At 42.9% G+C, this 14,218-nt stretch overlaps 1 protein-coding gene and 1 long non-coding RNA gene across 4 annotated transcripts in view; one reads left to right on the forward strand and one right to left on the reverse strand.

Moving 5' to 3' along the window:
• The window catches only part of PLXNC1 (plexin C1), a 145,634-nt gene that overhangs the window by 127,952 nt on the left and 3,464 nt on the right, over positions 1-14,218 (forward strand). Inside the window, exons 24-30 of one of the 2 annotated variants that reach the window (XM_082350412.1) lie at positions 3,645-3,699; positions 6,093-6,124; positions 6,225-6,332; positions 7,472-7,635; positions 9,736-9,883; positions 13,655-13,795; positions 13,895-13,969. In XM_082350412.1, the coding sequence (XP_082206538.1) occupies positions 3,645-3,699; positions 6,093-6,124; positions 6,225-6,332; positions 7,472-7,635; positions 9,736-9,883; positions 13,655-13,795; positions 13,895-13,969 (723 nt within the window). Of the gene's footprint in view, positions 1-3,644; positions 3,700-6,092; positions 6,125-6,224; positions 6,333-7,471; positions 7,636-9,735; positions 9,884-13,654; positions 13,796-13,894; positions 13,970-14,218 lie in introns of those variants that run through there. The other variant, XM_082350413.1, reaches the window with a different exon arrangement.
• On the reverse strand, positions 2,679-13,647 carry LOC309609249. 2 transcript variants are annotated; one of them, XR_014233341.1, is made up of 4 exons: positions 13,478-13,647; positions 6,041-6,213; positions 3,736-3,870; positions 2,679-2,762 (listed from the first exon to the last, which is right to left on the reverse strand). It is a non-coding gene; the product is annotated as an uncharacterized lncRNA (long non-coding RNA). The 2 variants fall into 2 exon arrangements; XR_014233342.1 differs by lacking the exon at positions 13,478-13,647 and having other exon boundaries at positions 6,041-6,234.

Below are 14,218 nucleotides of genomic sequence, written 5' to 3' on the forward strand. Positions count from 1 at the left end.
ACCTCTTTCCAACACGGGCCAGCCATCATTGGAGGGGTATGGCCTCGTTGTCGTTTTGAATCTTGGAGCACCATGAGACTGGAAGGAATTTAATTTGAAATTGCCTTGTGTACCAGTTCTGCTCTGGGCTGGAGAAACATTCCTGCCACAGATCCATCTAGTGACATTAATCTTTCGTTGATTTAATTTGGTTTTCATTCTTAAAGTAGGGGCCAAGAGGACGCTCCCTGCCTCACAGGAGTATGGGAGGATTAATGATCCACTCTTAGGAAAGCATTTGGAGCTTCTCAAATGGAACAAACAGCATCATAGTTTTAACACTTTGGATTCTGTGCCACTTTTCAAAAAGGCATTTCTGTCCTTAACTGAGCAGCAGCTGACTTTTGTGCGAAACAGAAAATGGAAACCTTTCCCCCCACAAACATCTGTAAATAAACTAGTTTTCTGTCTTTACAACAATGTTAAAGTGTCACGTGGGGGAAAAATGTTCCAGCCCTAGAGCAGCTGTGAAGGTTAGAAATACACTTGCACACATACATGCTCAAACACACACACACAACTTGTCCACTGATAAAATGCTTTTACACTTGCTCTCAGGAGATAATTTCAGAGTAAAATTTCCCCAGTACAAGCTGCGGCTGCGCTGTCTTAATGCCTGAGTACTGTGCCAGCAGCAAGTCATTGCCAGCTCTTGAAAAGACGTTTGAACTTTTGGCTGTGCTTCTCATCGGAAGGCCCATCCTTGGTGTTTGTGACTGTAGAGCAAGGGTGCTCGCTTTTGGCGAAACAAAGCATCTGACAGTAGCAGAGTATTGGCTCAACACTCATCAGGATCCATTTGGGATTCATTCTTTGACAATTACCCAGAATGAATCACCAGCTTCATTTTTTAAAAAGGTATTTATTGGCTTAGAAACAGAGCATATCCAGCTCTTCATGGGGAGGAATTCTGAAACTATGTTCAAACATTCTCATAAACTCGGCGTCTGAGTATTGCTAAGGGGGTGCCTGCACAGAGCGTTTACTTTAATTGCATCAAATATGGAGGAGAATTGGAATATCAGCCAACACGGTCGCTCAGTGAATGGCTCAAGGGGAGAAGAGAGGATGTTTGGTAATAATGGCAGAGACCAGGAGCTCAATGAGAGTTTAGAATCCATGCTCGAGACACTTTGCAGAGGCCAGAGGGCCCCTGCCAGCCCCTGCCCAGAGCCCCCTCCCTACAAAATGTCCTGAACACCAGGAGTTGGAGGCCTCTGGCCCGCACTTAGTGGTTGGCTGGACACAGCTGGCTGGACCCTGTGCTCAGGGGCCCCCTCTAGGGCTGGCTCTTGCGCGTGTTCCTTCCTCTGTGGGGACAACCTGCAAGAGATTAGGCTTTAATCCTTTGGTGTTTGCTGAGCAGGTTTGTACATTCTGATAACCAATGTGCTGCAGGCCAGAAGAGAAATTCTAAGTTTCTACTTTTTTCCAAACGGAGGGAGGCCAGGTCCTAATTAATATTAGAATTCAGAACAGCCTTCACGCTTTCAAGTGCAGGGAAAAATCACTTAGCTGATGAATGTTCAGAAATGACAGGGTTAATCTTTCAGCCACATCCCAGAATGAAGGTGAAGATTTGTGTAGCCCTGACCTGCCTCTTCTTATGGCCCCTTTGTCTTACATTTTTGTGGGCCAGCCCCTCAAAACAATTTCCTCCTCCCAGGAAGCAAGGCCTGCTCTCTTGTCTCTCAGCATCTAGTCCCCCTTGGCCTGAAGAGGCCTTCTTCCCCTGGTTGGGTGTGGGGAAGGGGTGCACAAAAGGCCATTGGGCCCCGGCTTACACGGTCCCAAAAAGCCTCAGATGAGAACTCTTGACCTTATCTCCAAAAGAGGCTATACATTGGTGTTGAAATTGTGTGTCCGTGTGGTAAAAGCATTTATTTGTCAAATGTGTACATTTAAAATCTGTGGCAGTTTTTTAACAGCTGTGTTGAGATATGATTTATATACCATAAAGGTCACCTTTTCAAAGTGTACAATTCAATGGTTCTTGGAACATTTGCGGAGTTGTGCGATCATCACCACAGTCTAATTTTAGAACATTTTCATCACCTCAGATAGAAACCTTGAACTCATTAAGAGTCATTCCTCATTCTTCCAACTCCTGTTTTAGGCAACTAGTAATCTACCTTCTGTTTGTATAAATTTGCCTATTCTGGACAAATTATATAAATGGGATTGTACAATATTGGATCTTTTGTGACTGGTTTCTTTCACTTAGCAATGTTTTTGAGGTCCATTCATGTTGTAGCATGTGTCAATACTTCTTTCCTTTTATTGTATGGCAATTTTTTGTAATGTATTCATTCAATAGAATAATAGTAATTTAAAAAGGATGAACTACTGGTAGCTGCAACAACACAGATAAACATTGTAGACCTTATATGGACCCTATGCTGAATGATTCCATTTACATAAAGTTCAAGAACAGATAAAACTAATCAATGGCAATGGAAGTCAGAAAAGTGATTACCCCTGGATGAAGATGGGGTGGTTATTGATTGAGAAGCCTAATAGGGGTACTTCTTGGGACCTTGAAATATAATTTTATATCTTGATGTGGGTGGTGGTTACACAGTATGTGCTTAAGTGAACATTCTTGAGCTGTACACTTAATATTAGCACTTTCCTGTAAGTCATGTTTCAATTTTAAAGTTTTTATTTAAAAGTATATGCAATTTTATGATTTTTACAAGCTTCTTTTAAAAAATAAGAAATACCTGCAGAAAAGAAAACAAATTGTAAGTGTACTACTGGATGAATTATCATAAAGTCAGCCTATCTTATAACTTCCACTCGGATCAAGAAATAGAGCACTGTGGGCACCACAGAAGCTCCCTCCTGGACGTTCCTAATCACCACCCCCCTTCTCTTCTCCAAACAGTGAAATCATAGTTTTGACTGTTTTAGCTAAATGTGAATGGAATCACATGGTATGCATTCCATTTTGTCAGGCTTCTTGGGCTCACCATTATCACCGTGAGGTTCATGCATGTGGCATGTAGCAGTAATTTGCTCACTTTCATTGTTTTATCATTGCCTGTTTTATGAATATACCCCAAATTATTTATTCATTCTACTGTTGATGGTTATTTCCAGTACGGGGCGTTTACAAAGTTTATCTCAGGATATGTACAGGTGTATACCTGGATGTGAAACTGCTCTGTCACCAGTTTATAGGTTAGTTTTTGAAAACTTGTTTCAGCATTTCTTAATACAGTAGGAACCCCCAAAATGAAAACGGCCCAAACATCTCCTGCCCCCTGGAGGCTGAGGTGCCTCCCAGCACAGCTGGGTCCTCCCCTGGTCCAGGGCTGGCCCGCCTCCTGTTGGCCCCACAGCATCCTTTGAGCACTTGCCTCCCCGCATCTCATGGCCTTGTCTGCCACCTTCACAGGACCGCAGACCCTTTGAAGGCAGAGGCAGTGTCTTGCTCATCATTATAGCCCCAGCCTCCAGTGCCCAAAACATAGGAATTCTTAATAAATATTTGATTGAATAAGTGAGAGAATATAAGATCCACCCAGCCATCTAATTCCTGGGTAAAGTTGAGAAACACATTAAGTTTTGAAAACTCATCTATTTTTTATCTTTGCTTTCAGATATCAAATGGATCCACTATAAAAGTCTTTAAGAAGATAGCAAATTTTACTTCAGGTAACAGACATAATGCTGTTAACCTTTTGTTCTCACCCCACTTTACAAAGTATCACTTTTTGCCTCTCTTGGATGTACTGTCACAAAGATGAGATTGAGTTGTTGCCAGGTAATTCTCTGAGAGAGTGGAGGAAAGCCGTTTCGATGTTTCTGGTCCTAAGAATGTGAACCCTGCAAAGAGGGGGACAGGAAACTGTAAACAGTGGTTGCCCCGGCTGCCCGACACTGAGGAAGTTGCTGTCATTAAGCACCCTAAGCTCAGGGCAGAATCTTAGCCATTATATAACTCTTTTCCAACTCCTCAGTAGGATGGGGGCTAACTGAGGGGATCCCCCTGGCAAGCTGAGGGAAGCCTGCAGATTATCACACAGCCCTGGAAGCTCTGAACAAACAAGATAATTCACTTAGCCCAAATCTCCTAGTGACAGACCAACTACAGAGGGAGCTTTGTGGAAAAGTTAACTAGGCCAGTCTCTAAACTCTCTTCTACCTCCCCGCCAGCCTCGGGGCAGGAAAAACACTGTGACAGTGCCTTGAGAAAATCCCTAGGTCCAGGGTCCAGGTTTGTCTCCAGAGAAATTATATCCACGCCAAGACTGTCAGTCCTCAGCCCCCAGAAAGGTTCTGGGCCTCACCAACAGGACCTGTTCACACACACAGCTGGAGGTGGGGCTTTCTGATTCCTGGATTCAGTGCTAGGAGCAGCCTGGTAGGTCCCAGTACCTGGTGAGTGCAAACGAAGAATGCGGGGCTCCCAATTAAATAGGATAACTTGGTAGGTTGTAGGACACCCCTTGGGGAACCCTGCCCCCCTCCACATTCCCCCATCCATCACTACGTCAGGCTATAGTGAGAAACCACCTTGCAGAGGGCGGCTATCCTTCTGGTCTAGGGGGATTGGTGTCCTTGTGCTGTAATAAGTGCAAGAGCTGTGTATTGTAGGCTTTAATGACTGGTCTTTTGAGAGCTTGTTATTTGGAGATCTTGCATTTGGATCACTTCATGGGACTTCGAGGCAGTCAACAACACCTCTGCTTCCTCCCTGTCCAATCCAGTGGACACTGGATCACTCTCCTAACCCTCCAAACCCCTGCCCCTCTGTCCTTTCATCACCCACTCTGTGAAAGTCCCAGCCCAGCCCTGGATGAACCCAACTTCTCACCTTTCCTGACCCTACAGCTGGGCAGTCACAGGGGAAAGGCCCACGACAGCACAGTTGGAGTCACAGTAAATTGCTGTCTTCACCAGGACCCTCCACGTAGCCTGTTCCCCCCGTGCTTCTGCTTCTCGAGGCAACTGACTGTGTTCTCCATAATCCCACCTTCTCTCCTTGAAGCTCTGACCCCCACTGCTCCCCTGTCAGCAGATGACTTCACCCAGTGCTTCACAGAGAAAACAGAAATCAGAATTCCCTCAACAACGTGCACTAACCCTCCCTCCCTGCGTCTGCCATTCCCTCCTCCTCGCTCCCCTGACATTCCAGGGCTGCTCTTCCTCCCAGCAAGACCTGTCTCTCACCTGGGCTTTGGATCCCACCATCCACCACCACCGTTGATCTCTCCTCTCACCTACACTTGCTTTCCCTCCCCCACTACTGTATTTCGAGGTATTCTAGTCTCTCTCATCTTCAAAACAAAAAACCAAGTGCTTTAATCCTTCCCTTCCCTGCATTTGCCACTCCCTTCACAACCTCGTTTCTTCCCAGACTGTCCTCACTCTGTGCTGCTCTCCCACCTGCTCTATGACCTCTGCCTTGCTGCCCTTCTCTCAGATCCTAGAAGGGGTCGCCTTCCCTCCCACCGCAGGGCCTTTGTACCCATTCCCCTCCCCCATTGGCCTGGCTCATTATCCATTCATTTAGGTTCAGTCCCGACATCCCTTCGTCAGAGAACCTCCCAGGCTAGGTTCGTCTCTTGTTAGATACTTTCCTAGCATATTCTTCTCCTCCACGGTCCTTATCACAAGGATATTAATTAAATAATTAATTGTGTAATTAGTAAGTCTGTCTCATTGGCTAGGATGTGAGTTCCATTAGGTGAGAGCTAGGTCTGTCTTATTCATTGCTGTTTGCCTAGTAGCCCCTGGCACACAGTAGGTGCCCCAGCTCTAGCTGACCTGAACCTCTCCTACCCCACCCTCAGGTGATCGGTCAGCCTCTGTTCCAGGGACAGGGAACCTGCTTCCCACCCCAGCCCCTGGCCCATCCTGTCTTCATACTGTTCTTAAGGTCTTAAGACACAGCAGGGGGGGAAGTGTAGCTATGAAGAGCTCAAGTAGGAGGGCTCAAGTAACCTCTTCTGTTTATAGCACAAATGGGGCATCTTATGAGAAGGCCAGTTACCGTGGCTGTTGTTTTAATGGACTGTTTCTCTCCCTCTTTCTGGGGCGTTCAGATGTGGAATACTCAGAAGACCACTGCCATTTGGTGAGTTCAGGCTTTCTTGTGCTCCTGCTGAATCGGACGCCTTCTGCAGCACGAACGGTCTCCTTGGGTAACGCTTCTTCTACTCTTGTCTTCCCTTTAGATTTTACCAGATTCGGAAGCATTCCAAGATGTGCAGGGAAAGAGACATCGAGGGAAGCACAAGTTCAAAGTAAAAGAAATGTATCTGACAAAGCTGCTGTCGACCAAGGTAAACTTACTGTTCTGGGAGTGCTTTTACGGCTACCTTGGGGGTGTATGATGTGTTTGACTTAATTTCCACTGAAGTGTGAAAATGCTACAAATCCCTTGTGCCTTCTAGCAAAGCAAAATGAAAGTTTAAATTGTAAACACTTCCTACCCCCTTCTTCTGTTTTTACAAACTGCAAAGATAAAGCACTTTACAAATTTCCACCATAACATCTTCAGTCAGGGATTTAATATTGTTCCCAGTCCCTTTACCCACCATTGCACTATTGTTATATTTTTAGGTGGACGGCATAATTGTTCCTTTTTGTTTACTTGTTATTATAGGTGAGCAATAAAACTCCCTCTTTGAATTGCAAATAAAATGAAGAGGGGGGAGATCATTTTAAAATTAAGAATTCTGTTCACATATAAAAGTGTCAGATATGAAAGCCCATGGAGTACCAAATTGGGAGCAAATTTTACTTTATCTGGCTTTTAGTGGGATTAACGGAAGTCTGTGGTGATCCTTTTTTTTTTTTTTTTCTGAAATGACTAGCAATGTAAATGCTATTATCTACACCTGGCCCTAGTCTTCTGATGGGCATGCTTCTTCAGATTATAGCAGAGCATCTGCTTGGAGCTTAGATTTGTTTAGTGGGTAGAGGACAGCCAGAGCCTCTTGATTTTCTCATCTGTCCCACAGAGCTCTGCCTATTTGGTTTTAGTAAAACACTCAAATGCTTTGGAAAGTACACAATAAAACCCTATGATGGAAATACATGCAACAGGAAAAGTTCTGGGAACCGAGCAACATCACTTGAGTTTTTCTAGGCTGAACATAATAAAAGCCAAACGTCTGGGGCTTCTTGGTTTATGTATAGACCTCCAACTTACATTTCAACTGCTAGAGATGTCTAAGATAGCCTCCCTGTTGACTAAACAGTGTTATCAGCAAGAAGCTTCTGAAGCAGATCTAAACCTGGGCATGGATTTTCAGGACCTTTGTCTAATACTGTGAGTGTTGGCCTCATTTGACGATTTTACATACTTTCTCTTCAGCTTGTTTTTCTCTGTTTTGTAACTCAGATTTCATTTTTCATGTTTTCAAAACCACCACCCTATTTTTTTAATCTTCCATGTCTGATGTGCTCTGTCTTTCAGGTGGCAATTCACTCTGTGCTCGAAAAACTTTTTAGAAGCATTTGGAGTTTACCCAACAGCAGAGCCCCGTTTGCTATAAAATACTTTTTTGACTTTTTGGATGCCCAGGCTGAAAGCAAAAAAATCACAGATCCTGATGTTGTACATATTTGGAAAACAAACAGGTGGGAACGAACAGTAGGTGATTACTGTTTTCAAAAACCTGGGTCAGAATCTTTAAAAGAAGGGCATGGATGGTTACAGAAGGATTCATTTATCCCTATCTTAGAGTTTTTCGGCTTGGTAAGCTATCATGTCAAAGCAGTTTCTTGCTGTTACTATTTTTAAACAATAAACAAAACCATTCCTGTGCTGAGACTCCTAGTCTTTAGGACAAAGAAAATAAACTCTACTATCTTTAAACAAGTTTAGCTTGACCAGTAAAAGATGAGAAATTAATATTTTGTGGTTTTATCCTATAATTTTCCGTTAGAGAAGACTCTTAAATTTGTCCCTCAGAGAATTACTCTTTGCGGTTTCCAAGCTGTCCATTTTGTATAGAAATTTCTCCTTTTATTTGATCAAATGCCATGAGAATTAGTCAAAGGGTTGTATTTTGTTTTGTTTTTTTAATACTTTACCTTAAGCTGAGGCAAGGCATCCAAATTAAAATTTCTCCTCAGTAAAGAAACATAGCTCATTACCTCCAATTGAAATACTCTGTGCATGAGGTGAATGAGAGTTAGTTAGTTACGATGTAACAGAACTTCTCAGTACAGCCTCAAGCCCTTCTAAGCACTGGGGTTAGCCAGACCATTTTTTTTTTTTTTTTAATGGCTGTGTTGGGTCTTCGTTTCTGTGCGAGGGCCCTCTCCAGTCGCGGCAAGCGGGGGCCACTCCTCATTGCGGTGCGCGGGCCTCTCACCATCGCGGCCTCTCCCGTTGCGGAGCACAGGCTCCAGACGCGCAGGCTCAGTAGTTGTGGCTCACGGGCCCAGCTGCTCCGCGGCATGTGGAATCCTCCCAGACCAGGGCTCGAACTCACGTCCCCTGCATTGGCAGGCAGATTCTCAACCACTGCGCCACCAGGGAAGCCCAAGCCAGACCATTTTAAATAAGTGTTAAAAGCTCCAGGTCTATCCTAACTCTCTACTCTGGCTCCCTCCCTCCCTCCCTTTGTTGTAGCCTCTCCCTCCCAGGCCCTGCTTCTCCCACACCAAGCTCCGGTGCTGCAGGCGACAATTTTACTGTGAAGACAGCAGCACACGAGCAGGGGTGCTAGTCAGGACAGGAGAGCTACTGAGAGGCCCAGCAGCCCCTATGATGGAGGGAATTAGCTAGGCCACAGGACTCTGAATGACTTCCAAGTTCATATGCAAACATCTGAGTACCAACTGTATACCAAGTACTGTTAGGTGTTGGAGATACAGTAACAGACAGACAGAAATCCGTGTTCTTACAGCGCTTGCATTTTAACAGGTAAATTGTGGTATATTAGAAGTCGATTAGTGCAGTGCACAGAGTGGGGAAAAAAGGATAGAGACAGGATAGGGTGGTCAGAGGCCTCAGGAGATGACATTTGGATCAGGTCTTCAAAGAGGGCACAAACCATGAGACCGTCTGGGGCAAGACCATTTCAGAAAGACGGACAAAAGCAAAGTCCTGAGGCACAAGCCTGCCTGGTATGCATGAAGAGGAGCGACGAGGCCAGTGGGGTTGGGGCGAGTAAGGTGAAGAGTAGTAGATGAGGGCCCAGGCCTAGATCATGCAGGGGTTTTCTCCAGAGAGGGATGGAGAGCCACAGAGGGTTTTGAACAGAGGAGACACAGGACCTGATTCTGAGTTAAGAGGATTGCCAGTACCTGTGGGAGAATTAACTGTTGGGAACTGGGGGGTAATAATCTAGGTGAGAGATGACAGTGGCTTAGGCCAGGGTGTAGCACTTAGAGGGGGTGAGAAGAGGTCAGGTTCTAGAGATCTGATGAGATGCTCTCATTGGTAACCATTATTTAATATAATCTGGAACTTTTTGTGGAGAACATTCTTGTCTTGTCAAGGGCCACTTTCAGACTTCTCCAGTCCTCCCTTTCAGTAGCTCTGACAGACAGTTTAACCCTTTCTTGTTCTGAGTGATGCTGCCATCTGTTGCTTGGTATATTTGGCAAAGCAGACTTGCATACTTCAATGACAAGGACAAAAACACCCGTTTACAAACTGTGATAAACAGAGCATCTGCCTCATATGAATGGCTGTATTTGAAGAGAGTTTTCTCTCTCTTGGAACAGCCTCCCTCTTCGCTTCTGGGTAAATATCCTGAAGAACCCTCAGTTTGTCTTTGACATTAAGAAGACACCACACATAGATGGCTGTTTGTCAGTGATCGCCCAGGCGTTCATGGACGCGTTTTCCCTCACAGAGCAGCAACTTGGGAAGGTAAGGCCCAGCTTTAGGATTTCCTGTACGTATTTCTGTCTTCCTCGTAAACATTCAAATAATAAACCATACCAGCTAAAAAGAAAGTCAGTGATAGTCACTGAAAATTTGCTTTTCTTCAAAAAATCTCTCATTTATTTCTATTTTTAATCTAGTTTAAGTGAAAACCAAAATAGATTATTTCCACCCTACTGCAGACTCTGCCTGTGAAAACCTTTTGTTTTTCTTTGTTTCCTAGAAAAATCGTCTACAGGCGCTAATAAACTATGAACCCAAAGTATGAAACTATTGAAATTTGCCTAAATTAATTCCATCTGAATATACCTAAAAGTGTCTATTTGAATACAACAAATTTCTGATGGGGAAGAAAATCTTGCCTGAGATTTCTAATACCTCTAGTTTGTCAGTTTACAATCAAATCAATATTGTTTTTCTATGGTTTTCTTTGCTGAGCAAAAGCTCTAAAAGGCAAAAAAAAGATAAAAATACAGAGGAAACTTTGAAAGAGATGTTTTGGTCTTATTCAGGTACTCAGAAATATATTAAACTGAGCAGTTTACGTATCTAATGGGTTTAGAAAATCTTTTCATGCTGAGCAGTGGCTCTTTGGTGGAAGGATGTTCAGAGTGTCTGGAATGAAGTGTGAAGGACATGTCATAGGTGCCTCAGACTCCTAGTCTAAATCCAAACTCACCGCAAACCGAACCTGTTTTTGACTTTTATTTTCCTAGCATTGCGTAGTCTCTCAAGGTAGAATCCTTGGCATTACCTTCAACTCCTTCTTCCTCCCACCTCTATCTCCAATTGGTTACTACTCACGTCTGTCCCTTTCTTCTCACTCCTCTGACCTATCCTTTCATCCCTTCTCCACTGGGATAACTGCCTGCTTAACTGGTGTCCTGGCCCCTGCTGTCTGCCTCATCCCCCTTTCACTGTGTCTCAGGTTATCTTTCTAAAACATAACTCTGATCTTGTCAGGCTCCTGCTTAGTTAAAACATTGTAAATACTTCCCATTACCCACCAGATACAATCTTCACAGTGCCACATGGCCCTTCCTGACTGGGCTTCAAGTCTCTTTTCTGGCCTCCTCGTTTTCTTGCCCAATCCTTCTGTCTTCTATGCTATGGCTTTTAGTTTTCCCAAACTTAACCATGAGCTTGTTTTCACATCCCTTTGCTCATCCCTTTCCTGTCTCATAACCCCTCTGTCTAGTAAAACCCTACTTATTCATTCATTCAAGAAACATGATTCCCTAATGTGTACCAGAAACTGCAGGAGAATCAGATTAGTCTAAACATACCTACTCTGTGACTGTTCCCCTGATGGATTTCCCATGCACTTTCTTCTTTTGACCAGTAAAGTTCTTCCTAGCATGCAATACACGGAAAGACACGTAACTGGTTACTTATCCATAGTAAAAATGGCTGTTATTGCTTACTTACTATGTTCCTGGCATATTTCAATTAATCCTCACAAGAACCCCATAAAGTACTTACTATTACCCTCATTTTATAGATGAGGAATTGATGTTCTGAGAGGTTACAAGTCTTGTTTAAGAGCATATGTCTAACTAACTCTATGGTCCTTTTCTTTGCTCTATACTCTGCTACTAGTTACTCGTATCTTAGTAAGCACTGTGTAAGTTTGTCTTCCCTGATAGGTTGTAAGCTTCTTAAGGGCAGGTACTGGTTGGTTTTTCATTCAATGCCTACCCACAGTCCCTGGCTAAATACATCTTTATTGAATGAATGTGATTGCATGAGTTGTGGGTTCTACTTAAACTTGACAGGTGAAAAAAATCTCAGTAATTCTCTCAGTCTAGGCATCCTTCAGAATGATTCATCAAGCCATTGCTAGGCCATTCAAGCCATCAATACATTTAAAAATGTACTGTGACACTGGCCCTATCATTAATTCACCTATCTTCCCTGAGGAGTGAGGCAATAAAAATATATTCCAAGATAAGAAAAATTTAAGCAAATTTTTGTTTGGGCCTCCTCCCTCTCTTCTAGTGTGCATTGTGCACCTGCTTTATGAATTAACCAGACCTCCCCAATGGCAGAAACACCTGCTGAACCATAAAGAACAATTTTTCTTCTTCTGTCACTAGCTGTGTAACTCCTTAGAAGATAACATTCATTTCTCAATCCTGTAAGGTGTCACGATGACCCACCACCCTCCTTATATGTGCAGAACAGACTGGTCAGATGACCTGGGGAGATACTGGGCTGCACCTAATGGAAGCTCTTAGGTTAAATAATACTTACTTATGACCTGATTAATGCTACTACCTGTATTACTTACGTTCTGCCTATTTTACAAGATTACTATTTCTTGCATTACCAAATGTGTGACTGAGCCTCCAATAAGAATCATGACGACTAGGTGACTTGAAATGATTGACCAAATATCAATGATTGTAATAGTGTAATTCTAGATGTGGGAAGAAGCAACAGGAGGGAACCTGGACCATTCCTGGACCATAACAGACTAGTAAGACAGGTGGGTCCAGAGGCTTTTGGCTACTGTTAATGGGGCCTACCTCGTTCAGTAATAGCACAGTGAGTGGCCTATCAATGAAATCCTCATCTGACCTGGGAATAAGCATTCCTGGTCATGAAATGCCTCCCCAACATTGGTCAAAATAAAAAATGATGCCCATCATCCAGTTCTATAAGAATCAAGTCATTAGCTGCTGCAGTCACTGACCTATAATACACCCTGAAAGGAATTCAAGGCAAAGATCAGGATGAGGCATTTTGTGCTCTGGGAAAACTGGCAGAACTAGCCCTCAGTTAGTTAGATATTTTCAAGAGAAAATTTTATGAACTCAGTTTCTTGAATCTTCCCATACTTAGTTAATGGTTTTAGTGCATTTCTAAGATATCTGCTCCTCACAAATAGCAGTAAACTTCAACCAAGATGTGCATTTGATTGCACATCCCCCTTCCCTCAAATCACAGATACAGGCCTCCCCCACTTACCTCTTCCAAACAGTGCTCACAGCTTTCTTGAGAGGCTACCTCCTGGGTCATAATCCTCAGGTTGGCTCAAATACATTTTTCCATTTCTTTCTTAGATTGACTATTAATTTTTCTTTGACAGTAGATGTTAATTTTGTCAAAATTATAACTTTTAAAAACAAATCTTCATTTAAATTTTAATATCACTGTTAAAATTACTTAAAAACATTCAAACTGCCAGGGAATTTTTGCAAAATGAGACATCAGAGCCACCAATACTAATGACCATGCTCTTTCCTGAGGACACTGGAAGATCTTTATAATCTAATAAAATAGAAGGGACAAGCAGAAAAATCTGCCACTGCCAATTACTTACCACGTTCATGGTTATATAAAGGGCTCAATCAGAACTACACTCAAACCTTTTATAAATGCCAGAATTCACTGGTGGGTGAGGATGAGAGCAAATGTTTTAATTCAGGCTTTTTACAACTATTAGTAATGAACTATGATTGAAATAAGTTCCATTGTTACAGTAACTCAAAATCATGCAAAAATAATAATTTCAGTTCTTTTATGAGAGGAAGGCAGAATATATTAGCATTTAATCTGCCTGAAAATAACAGTGACTCACCAGAAATATCTGGATAGCAGTCAGTCATTCAGTCAACAACGTTTATGAAGGCCTACTGTATGAAGAATCCTTGTTACCAGGAGATAATAGTGGTGGAGGTTCAGCTTACACTGGTACTCTTATAAATTCCCCATGGTTTTTTAAAAACTCTTTTGGTGGTGGTTGTTTTTCAGGAAGCACCAACTAATAAACTTCTCTATGCCAAGGATATCCCAACCTACAAAGAGGAAGTCAAGTCTTATTACAAAGCAATCAGGGATTTGCCTCCATTGTCATCTTCAGAGATGGAAGAATTCTTAACTCAGGAATCTAAGGTATTGTTGCAAAGTAAAAAGACTGGATTTGGATATTTCTTTAAAAAAAAAAAAAAAAAGCCATTTCAGAATCTCTCAACAAGGCTTTCTTTCTTTAAGAAACATGAAAATGAATTTAATGAAGAAGTGGCCTTGACAGAAATCTACAAATACATCGTAAAATATTTTGATGAGGTAAGATTTTAAGTAACATTTAAAAAAATAAGATATGAATCAGTCACCAGAATTTGGTTATAAAGCATTCTGTAGGTCTCAGGACAGCTCTGGCATCCCAAGTGGCCAGAAAGGGAGGCCAGGAAGCCCGTCTGAGATGGGGGATCCTGGCACCAAGCCAGACCCTGCACGTGGCTGCTGCCCCTCGTGGTTTTACTATGCTGCTCGCCTTTGGACCAACCATTTACATTTGAGTTAATGGGGCCTACA

Source organism: Balaenoptera borealis (assembly GCF_965194805.1).
Source record: "Balaenoptera borealis genome assembly, chromosome: 13".
Lineage (NCBI taxonomy): Eukaryota > Metazoa > Chordata > Mammalia > Artiodactyla > Balaenopteridae > Balaenoptera > Balaenoptera borealis.